The sequence below is a fragment of the Schistocerca nitens genome, chromosome 4 (genome assembly GCF_023898315.1).
Source record: "Schistocerca nitens isolate TAMUIC-IGC-003100 chromosome 4, iqSchNite1.1, whole genome shotgun sequence".
NCBI classification, from domain to species: Eukaryota; Metazoa; Arthropoda; class Insecta; order Orthoptera; family Acrididae; genus Schistocerca; species Schistocerca nitens.
This window is the reverse complement of record NC_064617.1, coordinates 615,380,058-615,396,255: the sequence shown is the minus strand read 5'-3', so window position 1 is coordinate 615,396,255 and position 16,198 is coordinate 615,380,058. Positions and strand designations below refer to the sequence as shown.

The 16,198-nt window shown below is 39.7% G+C and overlaps 1 protein-coding gene across 1 annotated transcript in view; it reads left to right on the top strand.

The window, feature by feature from the left end:
• Window positions 1–16,198, top strand: part of LOC126251307 (intermembrane lipid transfer protein VPS13D) — a 520,493-nt gene that overhangs the window by 447,490 nt on the left and 56,805 nt on the right. Inside the window, 1 exon segment of the mRNA XM_049951633.1 lies at window positions 12,481–12,576. Within this exon segment, the coding sequence (XP_049807590.1) occupies window positions 12,481–12,576 (96 nt within the window).

The window sequence follows — 16,198 nt, the reverse complement described above, 5'->3', positions numbered from 1 at the left end:
GCTAAGAGTGCACTCTGAATTTCATACTCGTTTTGCCTTGAAGTCCTTCCAGCACCATTATTACAATACACAGTTTTCTTCATCCCAGTTCAAGTTTAAAAATGCATTATTGGACATTGCTTTATTAAGATAAATGTTCAAGTTCATGCCCTCTGTTATTTCAGAAAACTGGAAATAGTTATTGTGTTACACCTTGTGTTAAGTTCTATTACAATCAAAAAATCATTTGGAATGTAGTAAAATACAGAGTAATCACAAACCTTGTCTTCAGTTTCCTACTGCAGCTTTTAAAGAACTGATACACCAATCGTATGAATGATGAATGAGTGTGCGAATACAAAGGAAAAAAAATATCGAGAAAGAATACCAGTGCCATGTTACTTTCTTTGAGTTGGAGATTGAAAGAATAATAATAATAATAATAATAATAATAATAATAATAATTGCTTTGAAAAGCAGCGAGGAAGACAGTTGTCAGGAAACCAAGAGCACAACAGCTAGGGAACTGGATGATAGCTCAACCGACATCTAAATGGCAAGTGAGAAAACTGATCCGACTGATTAACTTACAAGTTCCATTTCAGATGTCACTAAGTAATGAATTATTGTAAAATGTATAGAAGTGCCATTTAATTTTTTTAAAAATTGGTTTAACTTACTTCACTTCACTTTAAAACAAAAAAACTAAGTGTTATACTGCCTTTTACATTAACAAAATGTCTAGTGCCAATAACACTGTGATATGAAGTGTTCTATCCTTGCTCATTTCCTTTTGTTCCCACACATTTCAGAAAGCAGCTGTCAGTACACTCACATGTAAGTGGCAGTGAGTCATGCAACAGGTAGCATATTATAACCGACTTGCCTATAACACTTTCAATGGCATTTTTTGAGCCATTCATTCAGCAGATGTTTGGAACTCAGCATCGAAGCTTAGCTGCCTTGCCAATTTATTCAGTTGCCAAGGACCTCATATCTGTGAGACACTGTTGAGACATAGTTGATCTGAGAATTTTTAACACCAAGTGGAGTGCTGAATAACATTTCTGCTTCAGCTGTTGTCACTGGACTGTGCAAAGTTACACATTCATTCAGAAATGAGCTTGAAATTTTAAGCTTATGCATCGTACTCTAGAGGTATAATGGTTACAAAGAAATTTATTCAAAGTTGGGTGTATGAAGTGTTTTCAAGTATTTAATTTCTTCCTTTAAATGTGTTGTGATATCATTATGGTATTCATTGGTAAATAACGTGAATGCTTCAGTGACCTGATTGTCAATCATCTGTGAGTGTTTCTGCAAAAACCCAAACATTTAATCTAAAATCTTCACTGTTTCTTATTGGCTTTCAAGTTAGACACTACATTGTCAGTAATAATGTAAAATACATTTATCGCGAATAAATATTCTGAATTCACATCTGTCACTTAATTCCTGGTTTCATCATGAAATGATATCCTCTTTTCTATTGTGCACCTCTGGAAATTCAGAATCAATCAAAATTACCCTGGTAACAACTTTAGATTCTGGGAGAATGGTGCCTCAATTTTTGTGAAAATATTTTAAGCCATTTAATAAGCTCTCTAAGTGTCTTACGGCGGGAGGATCCTCCGTTTTGTGATGCCTGTGGTGTGCACATCTCTGTCCGGCACGTTTTAACAGACTGCATTTTATATCGTGATGCAAGGGCAGAAGCACAAGTTGATGGGGATCTGCCTTGTGTTTTAGCAAACGATGAGACGTGTGTGTCTAGGGTTTTTAAGTTTTGTGATGTGTCTGGACTCTGGCCTAAACTTTTAGGCTGGAGGTTTTAGTGTATTGCAGAGTGGCTGACTCCTCCCTTTTTTTCCTTGCGGTCAGCCAGCCACTTCCATCTGCTACATTGTTTTAGCTCCCTCTCTCATTTTCTTCCTGTGTTGTCCCTGTTTTACTGCTGACGCCCTGCTTCATCCCACGCTTCTGTGTGGGTGAGCACATATTTTCCAATGATTGTTCCCCGTGTTTTATGTTCCGTTTTATGTAAATGTTCTGAGCTTTTTTTTCTTGACACCCGTCTCACTAGGATACTGAACGGGCGCTGAAGACCTTGCTGTCGTGCGCCCAGAAAACCCCTCTACTACTACTCTAAGTGTCTTACTTCAACATCAGTGGTAGTATTTAGAGTTTGTAATGATACCATCAACTGTAGCCAAATTGATGCCATGATTAAACACTTGAAGCATCTCACGTATCCTAAACACCCCGTGCCACAGAACCTGTTGTAGCTGATTAAATTAACTTCTGAGAGTTCAGAAGCAACCGCAGTTTTATCCAAGTTGGCTGCAATTGGTTTTACAGCTTCAACCCGAGCTCTCCTACAGAAATCAGACATGGAATAAAAAAAAACTTCCAACACCTAGTTTCAGAATTTTCAATCATTGTGGACTGCAAATGACCAGATTGTAAAGATGCTGAATCCCTCTGAAGAAAGTATCTTCTCCATGACAACTCTCGGCTGCATGTGCTCTGTATCAGCCAACGGCAAGTACACACAGAAAATTTTGCAAGAGGGTTCCATTGAAGAAATGGAAAATCCAGGATGGAATTTAAAAATTATGAAAAGGAAAGTTTCTACTCACCATGTGCTCAATTAAAGCTTTCAGCCATTAAGGCACGCAAATGCAACTCACACACACAACTGTAGCCTCAGGCAACTGCTTCTTATCATGTTATTCTGTTATCATAACCTTGTCCACTGCATTCACTGTCAGGAATTGAGCATTTCACAAGTATTGATTCTATTTAAATGTGCACTAGTAAGTCCTCTTTTCCAATTATAATCTAAAAATTCCAAGAACCATTCAGTTATCTCATATGCATCAGTTTCCTTACAGAAGTAAATATAATGCAGGATGAATGTTGTCTTTTCAACATGATTTGAATCAGGAGTTGCATCAACAATAATTGAATAATAGAACTCATTTTCTCTTTGTTTCAAGATGGAACTCCTGATGTTATGGGCACAACTAGCAATAAATTTGTTCTGAGTATCACTTTACAGATGATATGCTTGTAAATGCTTATAGCTTCTTGTCCATCTCTGACTTTGCTAATGTGTTTTGCAAGAACTGTATCATAGTTATTCAATAGTTTTAATATTCTGAGGAAATTGCCATTATTTAGTTCTCCAGTTTTACTGAGATGGACTCCTGAAGGTCAAGCCTCTTTGACAAAGAAATAATGTCTCATAAAGTAACATGAGAGTTCCCATGTAAATTGATTGTCCTTAGAATAAACAAAAGAAGAACATTACCTCTTTACTTCCAAGCATCAGTATGATCAATGTTACCCCTTTCTCATCTTTTCATTTCTTCCTTTTACAGTTCTTTCACGACAACATCTCATATATATGCATAGAAATATTTTTTGTTTGTACTCTTGAATGCAAGATATTTTCTATGTATTTTGTGCAAAATCATCTTGGAATGAAGTGCATTATAATTGAATGTTGTTGTCAATCCTACCAAATTATAATGACATTTCACAGCTGTTGCCAGGTACATTTGTTGGGAAAATATTTTGTTAAGGTTTCCGACAATATTTAGAGAAAGTGGTTCTTGGACTCCAACACAAGGTGGTATTAGTGGATTATGTCTAAAGAAAATATTGTGCATGCAAGATTAAACATAAAATAGAATTGTATTCAATCTGTCTGGAAGATGATAAAAGGGAAGAACTGAAGTGTAAATCAAAGATGTAGAGTAGATGAGCAGTGCTGGTGCTGGGGCAATGTTCCTCTATTTACTGTATGATAAAAAATTAGTGTACAATATCAAACAATGGGAACTCCAGGTGGGAATATCAGCAATGTAGGAAAAGACAGACTGCTTCTTACCGTAAAGAAGACACTTCAAGCTACAGACAGGAACAGTTAAAAGACACTCACATACAGATTTCGATCACAGCCTTCATCAGTTAAAAGACACTCACTGATTTCGATCACTACCTTCATCAGTTAAAAAACACACACACACACACACACACACACACACACACACACACACACACACACACACTCAAAAAGGAAGCACACCTCATGCACACACAACCACCAACTCCAGCATCTTGGGCCAGAATGCAACATCACACTGTGGGATGCAAGCAAGAGGGAGTGGGGAAGGGGAAGGGGTATAGGATATGGGTGGGGAGATAGATGAATGCTGTCTGATGGAGTGTGCATGTACTAGGCTGCCAACAGATGTGGTGTCAGGAGGTTGTGGGGCAGAGAGGTGGGGAAAAGGGAGCAAAAAAGGAGAGGAGTGGGGAAAGATGGGCTGATGCATTGGCAGAGGACTGCAAATAAACAGGGTGGGAGAATGATAGGACAGGAGAGATGGAAACTGTTGGGTGGAGGGTGTGGGGTCAGCATGTTACCATAGGTTGAGACCAGGGTAATTACAGAAGCGGTGAATGTGTTGTAAGGATAACTCCCCCCTGCTTGTTTAAGAAAAGCTGGTGGTAGAGGGAAGGATCCAAATGGTTTGGGTAGTGAAGCAGCCATTGAAATCAAATGTGTTACGTTCAGCTGCATGTTGTGGTGCAGGATGGTCTACTTTACTCTTGGCCAAAGTTTGGCAGTGGGCATTCATCTTGTGGACAGCTTGTGAGTAATCATACCAATACAATAATTTGTGCAATGATTGTGGCAGAGCTGGTAAAAGACATAGCTGCTTTCGCAGGCATTCTGGCTTCTCGTGGGTGTGAGAGGACTGCAATAGGAAGTGCTCGGTGGGTGGATTGGGCAGGTTTTGCACCTGGGCCTTCCATGCGGCTATGATCCTTGTGCAAGGTGTTGGGATTGGGAGTGGCATAGGGATGGACTAGGATGTTGTGGAGGTTGGGTGGGTGACAGAACACTGCTTTAGGAGGGGTGGGAAGTATCGTGGGTAGGACGTCCCTCATTTCAGGGCATGATGATAGCTAATCAAAGCCCAGGAAAAGGATGTTGTTCAGTTGTCCCAGTCCAATGTGGTACTGGGTGATGAAGGGGACACTCCTTTGTGGCTGCTTCTGGGGGAGGGGGGGGGTATTGGGGGTGTGAGGGGAAATAATGGCACAGGAGATCTGTTTGCAGACTAGGTCTGGGAGTATTGTTTATCTGTGAAGGCCTTGGTGAGACCCTCAGCATACTGGGCATGGGAATTTTTGTCACTGCCTACTGAGCATGGGAATTTTTGTCACTGCAGCTATATTGCCCCCAGGTAGCCATGTTATATGGGGGGGGGGGTATTTTGGTGTGAAGAGGATAACAGCTATCAAAATGCAGACACTGTTGTGGTTGGTGGGTTTAATATGCAGATGAAGCCTTCAGAGAGGAGGAATCAACATCTAGGAATGTGGCACTCTGGGATGAGGGGGACCAGATGGGAGAGAAAGCATTGAGGTTGTGAAGGAATGAAGATAAGATGTCTTGGCCCTGAGTCCAGATCATAAAGATATCATCAATGAACCTAGACCAGACTATGTGTTTGGTGTTCTGGGAGGCTAGGAAGGTCTCCTCTAGATGCCCCATTAAAAGGTTGGTGTAGGAGGATGCCGTGTGGGTGCCCATGGCTGTGCTGCATATTTGTTTATGCACCTTCTCTTCAAATGAGAAGTAGTTGTGTGTTAGAATAAAGTTAGTAAGGTGTATGAGGAATGAGGTAGTGGCTTTAGAGTCTGAAGGATATTGGCAAACGTAGTGTTCAATAGCTTTAACACCATGGGCATGAGGGATGGTTGTGTATAGGGAAGTGGTGTCAACAGTGATAAGAAGGGATCCAGGATGTAAAGGGGTGTGAATGGTGGAGAGTCAGTAAAGGAAGTGGTAGGTGTCTTTGTCATGGAAGGCTAAATTACGGGCATTCAGTTGAAGTTGTTGGTCTGTGAGCACCAGAACTCTTTCAGTGGAGACACAGTAACCAGCCAGAATGGGGCATCCAGGGTTGTTGGGTTAGTGGATTTAGAGGAGCATGTAGGAGTTGATTGTGAGGGGTGTCATAGGGGTGAGGAGGGAAATGGATTCATGGCAGATGTACTGGGAAGGGTCTGAGGCTTTAAGCTGGGATTGGAGTTTGTGTTGGGCTTGTGGGATGGGAATACTCTGGCAGAGTTTATAGGTGTAGGAGTTAGATAATTGGTGGAGGCCTTCTTTCAGGTAGTCACCGTGATTCATAAGAACAGTGGTGAAATCTTTGTCTGCAGCTAGGATAATGAGGTCAGGATTTGTTTTGAGGCTGTGTATGGCTGTTCTTTCTTCTACTGAAGGGTTGGTCTTCTGAGGAAGAACTTAGGGAAGGATGGTGAGGCTAGCTTGGAGGTAAGGAATTCCTGACAGGTGACCAACAGGTGGCTAGATGAGGTTTGGGGGGGGGGGGGGGGGGGGGGAGGTTCACAGATGGTGGTAAAAACTTGAAGAACATTGAACCCTCCCTCCTACAGTTCATATCACCATCCAACTGTGATCTCCCCCCCCCCCCCCCCCCCTCAAAAAAAAAAAAAAAATAAAAAAAAAATCACATAACCATCCATTGGTCACATTACAGGGATTCCTTACCTTGAACTTAGCCTCATCATCCTGCCCCCTTCCTCAGAACACCAGCCTTTTAGTAGAAGAAAGAACAGCCATACACAACCTCAAAACAAATGCTGACCCAATCATCCCAGCTGCAGACAAAGATTCCACCACTATTGTCCCGAATCACAGTGACTACCTGCCAGAAGGTCTCTGCCAATTATCTAACTCCTCCATCTGTAAACTCTGCCAGAATGATCCCATCCCAGAAGTCCAACACAAACTCCAATTCCTGCTTAAAACCATAGACCCTTCCCAGAACATCGTCCCTGAATCCATTTCCTTCCTCACCCCTATGACACCCAGCACACCCAACTTCTACATGCTCCCCAAGACCCACAGATCCAACAATTGTGGATGCCCCATTGCTCACTGACCAACAACTTCCCATGATCTAGCCTCCCACATCAAAGTCACCAATTACTTCCTCCACCGACTCTCCACCAGCCCCACCCCTTTACCTCCTGGATCCCTCCTTGTCACTGTTGACGCCACCTTCCTATACACAAATTTCCCTCATGCCCTTGGTCGTATTGCTATTGAACACTACGTTTTCAGACATCCTTCAGTCTCCAAACCCACTACCTCATTCCTCATACACTTTATTAACTTTGTTATAACCCACAACTACTTCTCATTTGAAGGTAAGGATCATAAACCACAGACAAGGACACCCACGTGGCATCCTCCTTTGCCAACCTTTTTATGGGCCATCTAGAGGAGATCTTCCTAGTCACCCTAAACACAAAACACGTAGTCTGGTTCAGGTTCATTGATCAGGTTCATTGATATCATCTTCATGATCTGGACTCATGGCCAATACACCCTGTCTTCATTCATTCATAACCACAACACTTCATCTCCCATCTGCTTCATGTGGTCCTCCTCAGCCAAGTGTGCCCTGTCCTAGATGTTGACCTCCTCCTCTCTGATGCCTTCATCTGCACATTAAACCCACCAACCTTTAATAGTATCTGCATTTTGACAGCTGTCATCCCTTTCACAACAAAAAATCCCTCCTGCGTAGCCTGGCCACTGAGGGACAGCATAGCTGCAGTTACAAAAATTCACAGACACCTTCACAGACAGGCATTACCCCCAGACCTAGTCTGCAAACAGTTCTCCCATACCATTTCCCCTCACACCCCCAAGAACCAGCCACAAACGACTGTTACCCCTTCATCATCCAGTACCACCCTGGTCTAGAACAATTGAACTACATCCTTCACCAGGGCTTTGATTACCTATCTTCATACCCTGACATGAGGGATGTTCTGCCCAAGATTCTTCCCACCCCTCCTGAAAAGGTGTTGATGTACCAGCTCTGCTGCAGTCATTGCACAGATTTTTATAATGATATGATTATAAACCAGCTTTCCATCAGGATGAACAGCTACTGCCAACCTGTGGCCAAGAGCAAGGTAGACCACCCTGTAGTGCAATATGCAGCTGAACATGACACATCTGATTTCAATGGCTGCTTCACTACCCTGGCCATCTGTATCCTTCCCTCCACAAGCAACTTTTCTTAACTGTGCATGTAGGAGTTATCCGTGCAATACATTCTCCACTCCTGTAATTACCCTGGTCTCAACCTATGGTAACATGCTATCGGCACACCCTCCGGCCAACAGCCCCTGCCCCCTTCATCCTATCATTCTCCCACCCTGTTTATTTGCAGCCCTGTGCCAATGCACAAGCCCATCTTCCCTCGCTCCTATCCTTTTTTGCTCCCTTTTTCCCCCACCTCTCTGCCCAACAACCTCCAGGCTGTGTGCATTTTGGTAGTGTAGGCCCTGCACACTCTACCAGACAGCATTTGTCTGTCTCCGCACCCATATACTACTGTCCCATTCTCTTCTCCACCTCCTCCAGGTTGCTATTTGCATCTCACGTGACACAGAATTCCGGCTCGAGATGCTGGAGTTGGCAATAATGTGTGCATGAGTTGTACTTGCTGTGTGTGTGTGTGTGTGTGTGTGTGTGTGTGTGTGTGTGTGTGTGTGTGTGTGTGTGTTTTACTGACAAGGGCTGTGGCCAAAATCTTAGAGTGAGTTTTTTTTAATTATGCATGTCTGAAACTTGACATGTCTTCTTTACAGTAAGTAGCAGTCTGTTTTTTTTTTCTACATTATTTTACAATATTAGTGTGGTATTTACTAGCTTAGCACCTGGAGGATCCAAACCCTTGAGAGACTTGGTTGCCCCATGAGGCTTGGGTTCCTGGTATTTTACCCATAGCACCCCACTTCCCACACTCCCCCCACCCCCACTTGTCAGGCTGGAGTACAGAGTTATAAATACAGAATCAAATAGAGTTAAAGCAGAAATAGGTCTAATACCAAAAAATTCTTTCTTACAGACTAAATAGTCTGATAATAAATATAGATGTTTTCTGCAGATTTTGATTCTGAAAGGTTGTGATTACAATTGAGAACAGATAAAAGTTCTGTGCATTGATTTTGTATTGCAGAATGACTCAGAAGAGTTATTTTTACAAACTAAAACATGTAAAACGTCTTTCCAGTGGACTCTGGTATTTTCAGGGGTCTGAAATTCAGTGCAGTCTTTCAAAGATTCGTTACTTGTGGACCAAATCATATGGGAGGTGATCCTCCTTACTAGCTTTCATTTAGAGTGGAATCAGGCACAAGAAAACATTTGTCCTTTGTAGCTTCCCCAAAACCAGGAACTGTATTTTTGTTCTTAAAAATGCAACATTAATATCAAATGTTTCACTCTGTGGGAGTCTGTAGTTCATTACCACATTGATTTTGTTACATGAAAATGTATTCCCTTCATAACTGAGATTCATTCCATATGTAGTGTGTACTATGTCTAGTGTGCAGGTTTCTGCTCAGTTCACCTACCTTTAATACATCATAATTTGTGTGCTGGAAGCATAGCTTCCTAATTTCTATGTTTGTATTTCTAAATTTTTTATTTACACAAGAGTTGTGATTTAAAACATGCCTGGATGGCATCATAATGACTATAGCATTTCTACATTCATTAATTTTTAAAAAGTTCTGTAGAGACCCCAGACAAGCATCTCAATCATTCTTTGCTATGTCATTCATATGCATAATACAGACTATGAAATCATTTTGTTATAGCATGAACTTTTGGGATTTTACAACAGGGACATTTTTCATAACTGCATCAGGGTTGACAATGCTAATAGCTTGAAGCTCTTTATCAATATCTTGCAGAATGTTTGATAGTTTTCTGCTGTGCCTGCCTGCTAGGAAAAGAGTGCCACTCTTTTTGCTTCCTGATTTCTACTTTATATTTCGATACACATTCATATCCACATCACCGAAACTTTTATAAAGTTCAGTATTGCCTGTACAGGAATTATTATTGTCAGTTGAAGATGGGACATTGACACTTTTTTTTCTACAACAGAGATATGTTTTGCATAGTATAATGGAAATTTAGGTCTTGATTTTAATGCCATGATGTATTAAAATGATAGTCAGCTTCGTAATTATTGATATAATATGGATATACCAGTATAACTCTGAAGCATAGTGACAGCTGTGTGCCATTGGTGTGCATCCAACCTAAATAGCAAGAAGTATGAGCAACAGTACATGGAAAGAATTAAAAAAAAAAAAAAAAATAAATGCTTGTAACAATGACTACTGACTGGCTTTCATTATAATTAGTTATATAATTATGCACATAAAAGTTAATAAGCAGATGCTACCAGTGCATGTGATTTTATATCTGTTAAACTTAATTCTTGTATGTGAATTGGAAGCTAAACCTGAATAAAAATACCTGTTAAATTACATGTGTAAGCAGTTGAAAAGCCTAAAATCATTCAGTTATTTTCATTGCAAATTGAGGTCTTAGATTGTGTTAACTACTACTTAGATGTACATTATATCATGTACATTGTAAGAGTAGACAAAATACAGGGTGTGTAAAAAAGAATGACCCGATCTCAAAACTCCATATTTATTGGTAAAAATGTACTACAGGAATGGGATAAATTGTAAAATATACACAAAATCCTAAAGTTTTAGCTATGCTGTTAAAAATACTCTGTGTCCACCAGAAGCAGCACGAACAACATCTAGATGATAAGCTAAATTTATCGTAAGCTTTATATAATGCATCTGCTTGTACATAAGTTATGGCAGCTGTTATTCTGTTCTTCACTTCTTTTATGTTACAAGGTAAAGGAGAGGTGACAACACAATCCTTCACGTATTCCCTAGGAACAAATTGCATGGCTTTATCTCTTCCTATCGTGTAAGCCACGAAAACAGGGCAGTGTCTTGTGGTCTCGTGCAGCCTATCCAGTGTCAAGGCAGTGTGTCATTGAGAAACTGAAATATGTTGTTGTGCTAGTGTGGTGGATCCATCCTGTTGTAAAATGAAGTCATCGGAGTCCTCCTGAAATTGTGGAAAAAGCCAGTTCCACAGCATTTGAAGATAGCCCAACACTGGATAGGGCACACGAGACCCTGAGACACTGCCCTTCATTCTTGGCCTCCCAGATCACCAGACCTGACCACATGAAATGTTTTCTTGTGAGGATGTGCGAAGGAAAGTGTATTCATTTCCCTTTACATCCTAACATAGAAGAAGTAACAAACAGAATAACAGCTGCCATAACTTCTGTAAAAGCAGATACATTATGTAAAGTTTGACGAATTTAGGTATCATTTAGATGTTGTTTGTGATACTGCTGGTCGGCCCACAGTGCTTTTGTAATTGCATAGCAAAAACTTATTAAATTGTGTGAGTATTTTGCAATTTGGCCATGATAGTAATATGTTTTTATCAATAAATATGGAGTTTTGAAATCAGATCAGTCTTTTTGAAACACTCTGTCCAAAGCCAAGTGTAGATGCTGTGGAGGGTGACACTGCATTAGTTCCTTGAGCCTGTCAGCAAAATAAAAATGCAGTATATGCAGAAAAAGGGAAGATAGGATGGAAAGTAGTTGTTTAAGGGATAGAGCCATGTTGGGTTGTTCTATTGTGTTACGTTTTCTACCTTGTACGGGAGTGTTAAGAAAATGAACAGTGCAAATGGCTAGGAAAACCAGTGTGTGAAAATATGGAGTGGAATAAATACATGAACTCAGTGGTAGGTATAGCAAATGGCCAGGTTCAATCTGCTGGTAGGATATAGGGAAGCTGTGGCCCACACACAAAAAAGGCTGCTTAAAAAACATCTTTATACCCTATATTGAGAACAGAAAATGTAAATTTTGATTACTATATTTTCATCTGTTTTCCATGTTTTTCCTTGCAGTAATAAAACCATGTGTTGGTTTTGTGTTTATTAGTTTTCTGTGCAGTTGCTTTATTTATTAAAGCTGATGTCTTTCCTGTATTGCTGGAAACCCATTGATACTTCTTACTTTTAGTTATGACTTATCTTTTAGTGGGTATAACTATGTGAAAGTGTTGTTGCTCTACTTTAGATTTTATTTTTATTTATTTGATTGCAGTTCTGTTCTCTTAAGCTGGCAGGTTGTCTGAAGGCATATCTGATGTTGCCTTGTAATACTATTTTGGCACAAGTTATTTCATATTATGGGATGCTAGAAGGGATTGTTTAATCTATCAACTGGGAATTTAATTTGGAGAAACTGAAGGGCACAATTTGCATATTCTCTTTACAGCCACATAAAAAACCGAAATCCTAACTAAAACTATAACTGCAGTTCAAAACTGTCATATGAGATTGTTTGAAGTATTCAATAAGCATCAGTGTCGCAGTAACCACTAAAACGTTAGTTTTATCTCTTACTCTCCATTCACTATTGTGTCTTCTACACATCTGTCTATTGTTCATAATTTTGCTTTCATTATTCTATCAATAGTAAAAATCAGTCTCATTAATGCCTTTTTGTTGTGTTGCAGCATGCTGATGCTCACAATTACAGAGTAATGACTATTAAACATGGTGCTACATCCACTGATGGACGAGTTAGTCATAATGACTCAAAAGAGATGCAGGTAATTTCTCATTGTGACTGAAAAAATTGTTTTATGTCGTTGAACGAGACTAGCTATAATTCCTCTTTAACAGTACTGCTGTGATGGGTCAGGACCAAAATATAATTGTGCACGTGTCACCAGCTGAGTACATTTATGCACTGTACTGACCCACACATACAACATTGCACATTAAAAGATCTACCTATAGAATCTGCCCAGTTGTGAGCAGAAATGTGTTGTAACAATTTCTGCAAAATAGTTGACTTGAATGAGAGGGTATATCTTGGTAATTCACATTTGATACACACTGTAAAATATTAAAATTGAGAAAAAAGATGTATTAAGAGAACAGTGTCATAAAACATTGTATTGGAACAATACATATCCAGACATAAAGTAGAAAATTAGAAAAATTTTACAGACATACGTAACTACGTTTTCCTGATTGGTTTTTAAAGGGTTGGCTGGGGGTTTAGGAAGAAGAGGAAGTGAGCTCCAGCTCCCTTACTTAGTGTTACTGGTGAGAAGTAAAATGCACAGAAGTAACATATGCTTAGAAGCTACATATAATTAAAGTTGAAGTCGTTTTGTGAAGTAAGGGACATAATTACTGGTGAGTAAATTTGTCATCAACCAGAAGGTTAATTTGAATACTACAGTGCTTTACTAGGCTTTGTCCTGTTGTACATGTTATGCTCTTGCCATCCTCTAAACTTTGATCTAATTTAGGCAGTTCATTACAGAGTGATCTACGGTTTAACATGGACTCCAAACTGTGGTGCAATTCAGCATTTTTCAAATTAAATCACTCCCAGAGGTTAAAAGAAGTGATAAATGCCAGATAAAAGACCTAGAACTGATAATGGATCGAACCCCATACCTCTGAATCTGTAGTCTGGCTTTTAACAACTGAGCTGCTGAGCCTTTCCAATCATAAATAATGGTTGATTGGTTAGTTAGTCACATGTTGCATAAATCACTTGAATGATTTTTTTATCAAAATGATATGGAATGTGTCAGTTTGTGGGAAATGTGTACATGATTAGCGCTAACATTAACAAACACATTATTTTTTAGTTCTACTCATGCAACTACACTTCAGGAATGCATGAGGCATGAGATATATCATAGCACCATTGTTCCTTGTATCTACTATTAATTTTATTTTTTCAAGGGAACTATTATTTAAGGTAAGGAATACATAGCACTTCAACAAGTGCGAGACTACAGGTTTAAAAGTTTGGGAGTTTGATACCTTGTCAGCCGTAGGATTTTCATCTGTTGCTCATTACTTTTTTCACATGCAGCAGTGAGTTAATGGCTAGGAGTCCATGTTAAACTATATGTTAGCCTGTAACTAGAAAAGTCAGTTCAAAGATTAGAATAAAGTAACTGCACCAACTACACCAGATATAAATTTGGATGCTGGCATAAATTCTGAAAGGCAATGGAATTGACCAAAGTTAAAAACATTATTGATTTCACAGAGATGCAGGATAGGTTTTACCTTCAGGAGGAACAAAAATAAAATCAATACTCCAAGCTTTCAGGACTGAAAACATTAAGGGAAACTGGATTTATGAAGAAAATAAGTATGTGTGTGTTGGTTTATCATGTTGAAAGTAAATTACTCGTAGGAATTACTTGTCTCTGGTTTCCACTTGCAATTAAAAAAGAACATTAAAGTTTATTTAAAAATTTCAGTTTTTTGTGCAAAAATAATGATAAGAGCTATCCACTGAAGTGGAGTAACCAACGAATTCATCAGGATTCTAACTGGAATTGTTAAATGTTCCTGTTTTATCTTTTTTTAAGTTTTTTTTCTTTTACTTGGTAAAAATCAGAAAAATGTCTTTTTGCAGAGAGCTCATAAACGTTTATGAAATTATAAACCTGATGCAGTATCCAAAGTTGCTTTTGAGGGATATAGTGTGATGAATTAAACAGTCTTAACACATATGTCATCTAATCATTGGATAGAACAGTTTGTGATTGGGAAGAGTGGGCAGCCAGAAGTGGGTACAAAAAAAGCTGTAGAACCTCATCCCATCAACATGTCCAAAGAAAAGAACAGAAAACTACATAACAACACATAACTGCCTCTTTCCTGCAGGAAGACCTATTTGTGAGCAAAGTTTGTGATTTGCTGTTTCTTGTAATCCACAATCTGATCAAATGTGTTTCATAAACAAGATTAAACACTTTTATTTTTCAGAACTCTGCCCCTCCATTTTAGTCGAAGAAAGGAATAGTAAAAAATACTCCCTGACAGGTCAAAACTTTTTGACTGAATGGAACAAAAACCCGAATCCTTGCCTTTTGCAGGCAATCATCTTGCTGAATGATTTATCCTGGCATAACTCTTGACTCACCTTCACAGCTTTACCTTTGTTGCCTGTTCTGAAAAGTAATTTCATTTTGGGAAAATACATGTTAAAATTGACCTAGTGTTCAGGCTTCTTTCTGAAAGTTTATAACTGTTATGTTTATGTCTTCATAAAAAGGTCCTGCGTTTTCATTTTCTCAAATACATAGAAACAAATTGTGCTCTTTAATTATAATAGTACTCTGTTTTTGTGTGATTGGTTCCAGTCTTTGTGAGAACTGATTGAGCTGTAGAGTAGCATTATCGACGAGGGTGCACAAACATGCACATGCATTTGTGTGTGTGTGTGTGTGTGTGTGTGTGTGTGTGTGTGTGTGTCAGACAGACTATTGATCAGTGAATACTAAAATGTGTGCTGCTGCTCATTTCACAGAAAATATTTTATTTTGCACAAAGAAACCTCTAATGAACCTCCATGATGTAGTGGTTTACACCAATGGCTACTAACACGGAGGTACATGGTGAACATCTCAGATTTTTCTGTGGTGCCAAGGTCTGAAATGTGGCCCAATCAGCCTTTTGAGGACAAAAGAGAAACTGGTTGATGAAATTGGCAGCAAAACTGACAGACAGGCAAGCCAGAGTGTAGTCAAATCCAAAGGCTTGCACAGAGGTTTGAGTCATGCAACAGTTATTTTATTTATCTCCAAATATGCTCCATAGAAAGTATTCCTGTGAACTTAGGTGTATTGTACATGTACCGTGTGATCAAAAAGTCGGGGGGGGGGGGGGGGGGGTCACAAAATGTCCGACAGATGGCGCTGGACAGCAAAACATCAGTGACTGCGCATGACAATTGTGTATAAAAGGAGCTGTAATGAGAGAGAGAATCAGCTGCACCTGCAGTCACAGCATGTTGATGTTACCTGAAAAGGCTCTTTTAGTGAAGCTGTATTATCAGAATGGGGAATGTGCTAGTTCAGCGTTACGATCGTATCGCCATAGGAAGGGGATTCGAATGGGTAAAGGTCCGTTGACAAATGCAGCTGTGGCGAGAATGATTTCAAAGTTCGAAGCCACTGGTTGTTTAGACGATAGACCCCGTAGTGGCCGACTGAGCGCAAGGCGTAATGCTGCTGAGACAGTTCAGGAAGAAATGGAGAATGTAGCGGGTTCGTCTATGTACGGGGAAAGTCAGCGATCGTGCAGTCGCACGTCGCACCGGCATTCCATACATTACTGTTTGGTTGGCACTGAGACATACCCTCCGATGCTATCCATACAAAATCCATCGGCGTCATGAACTGTTACCTG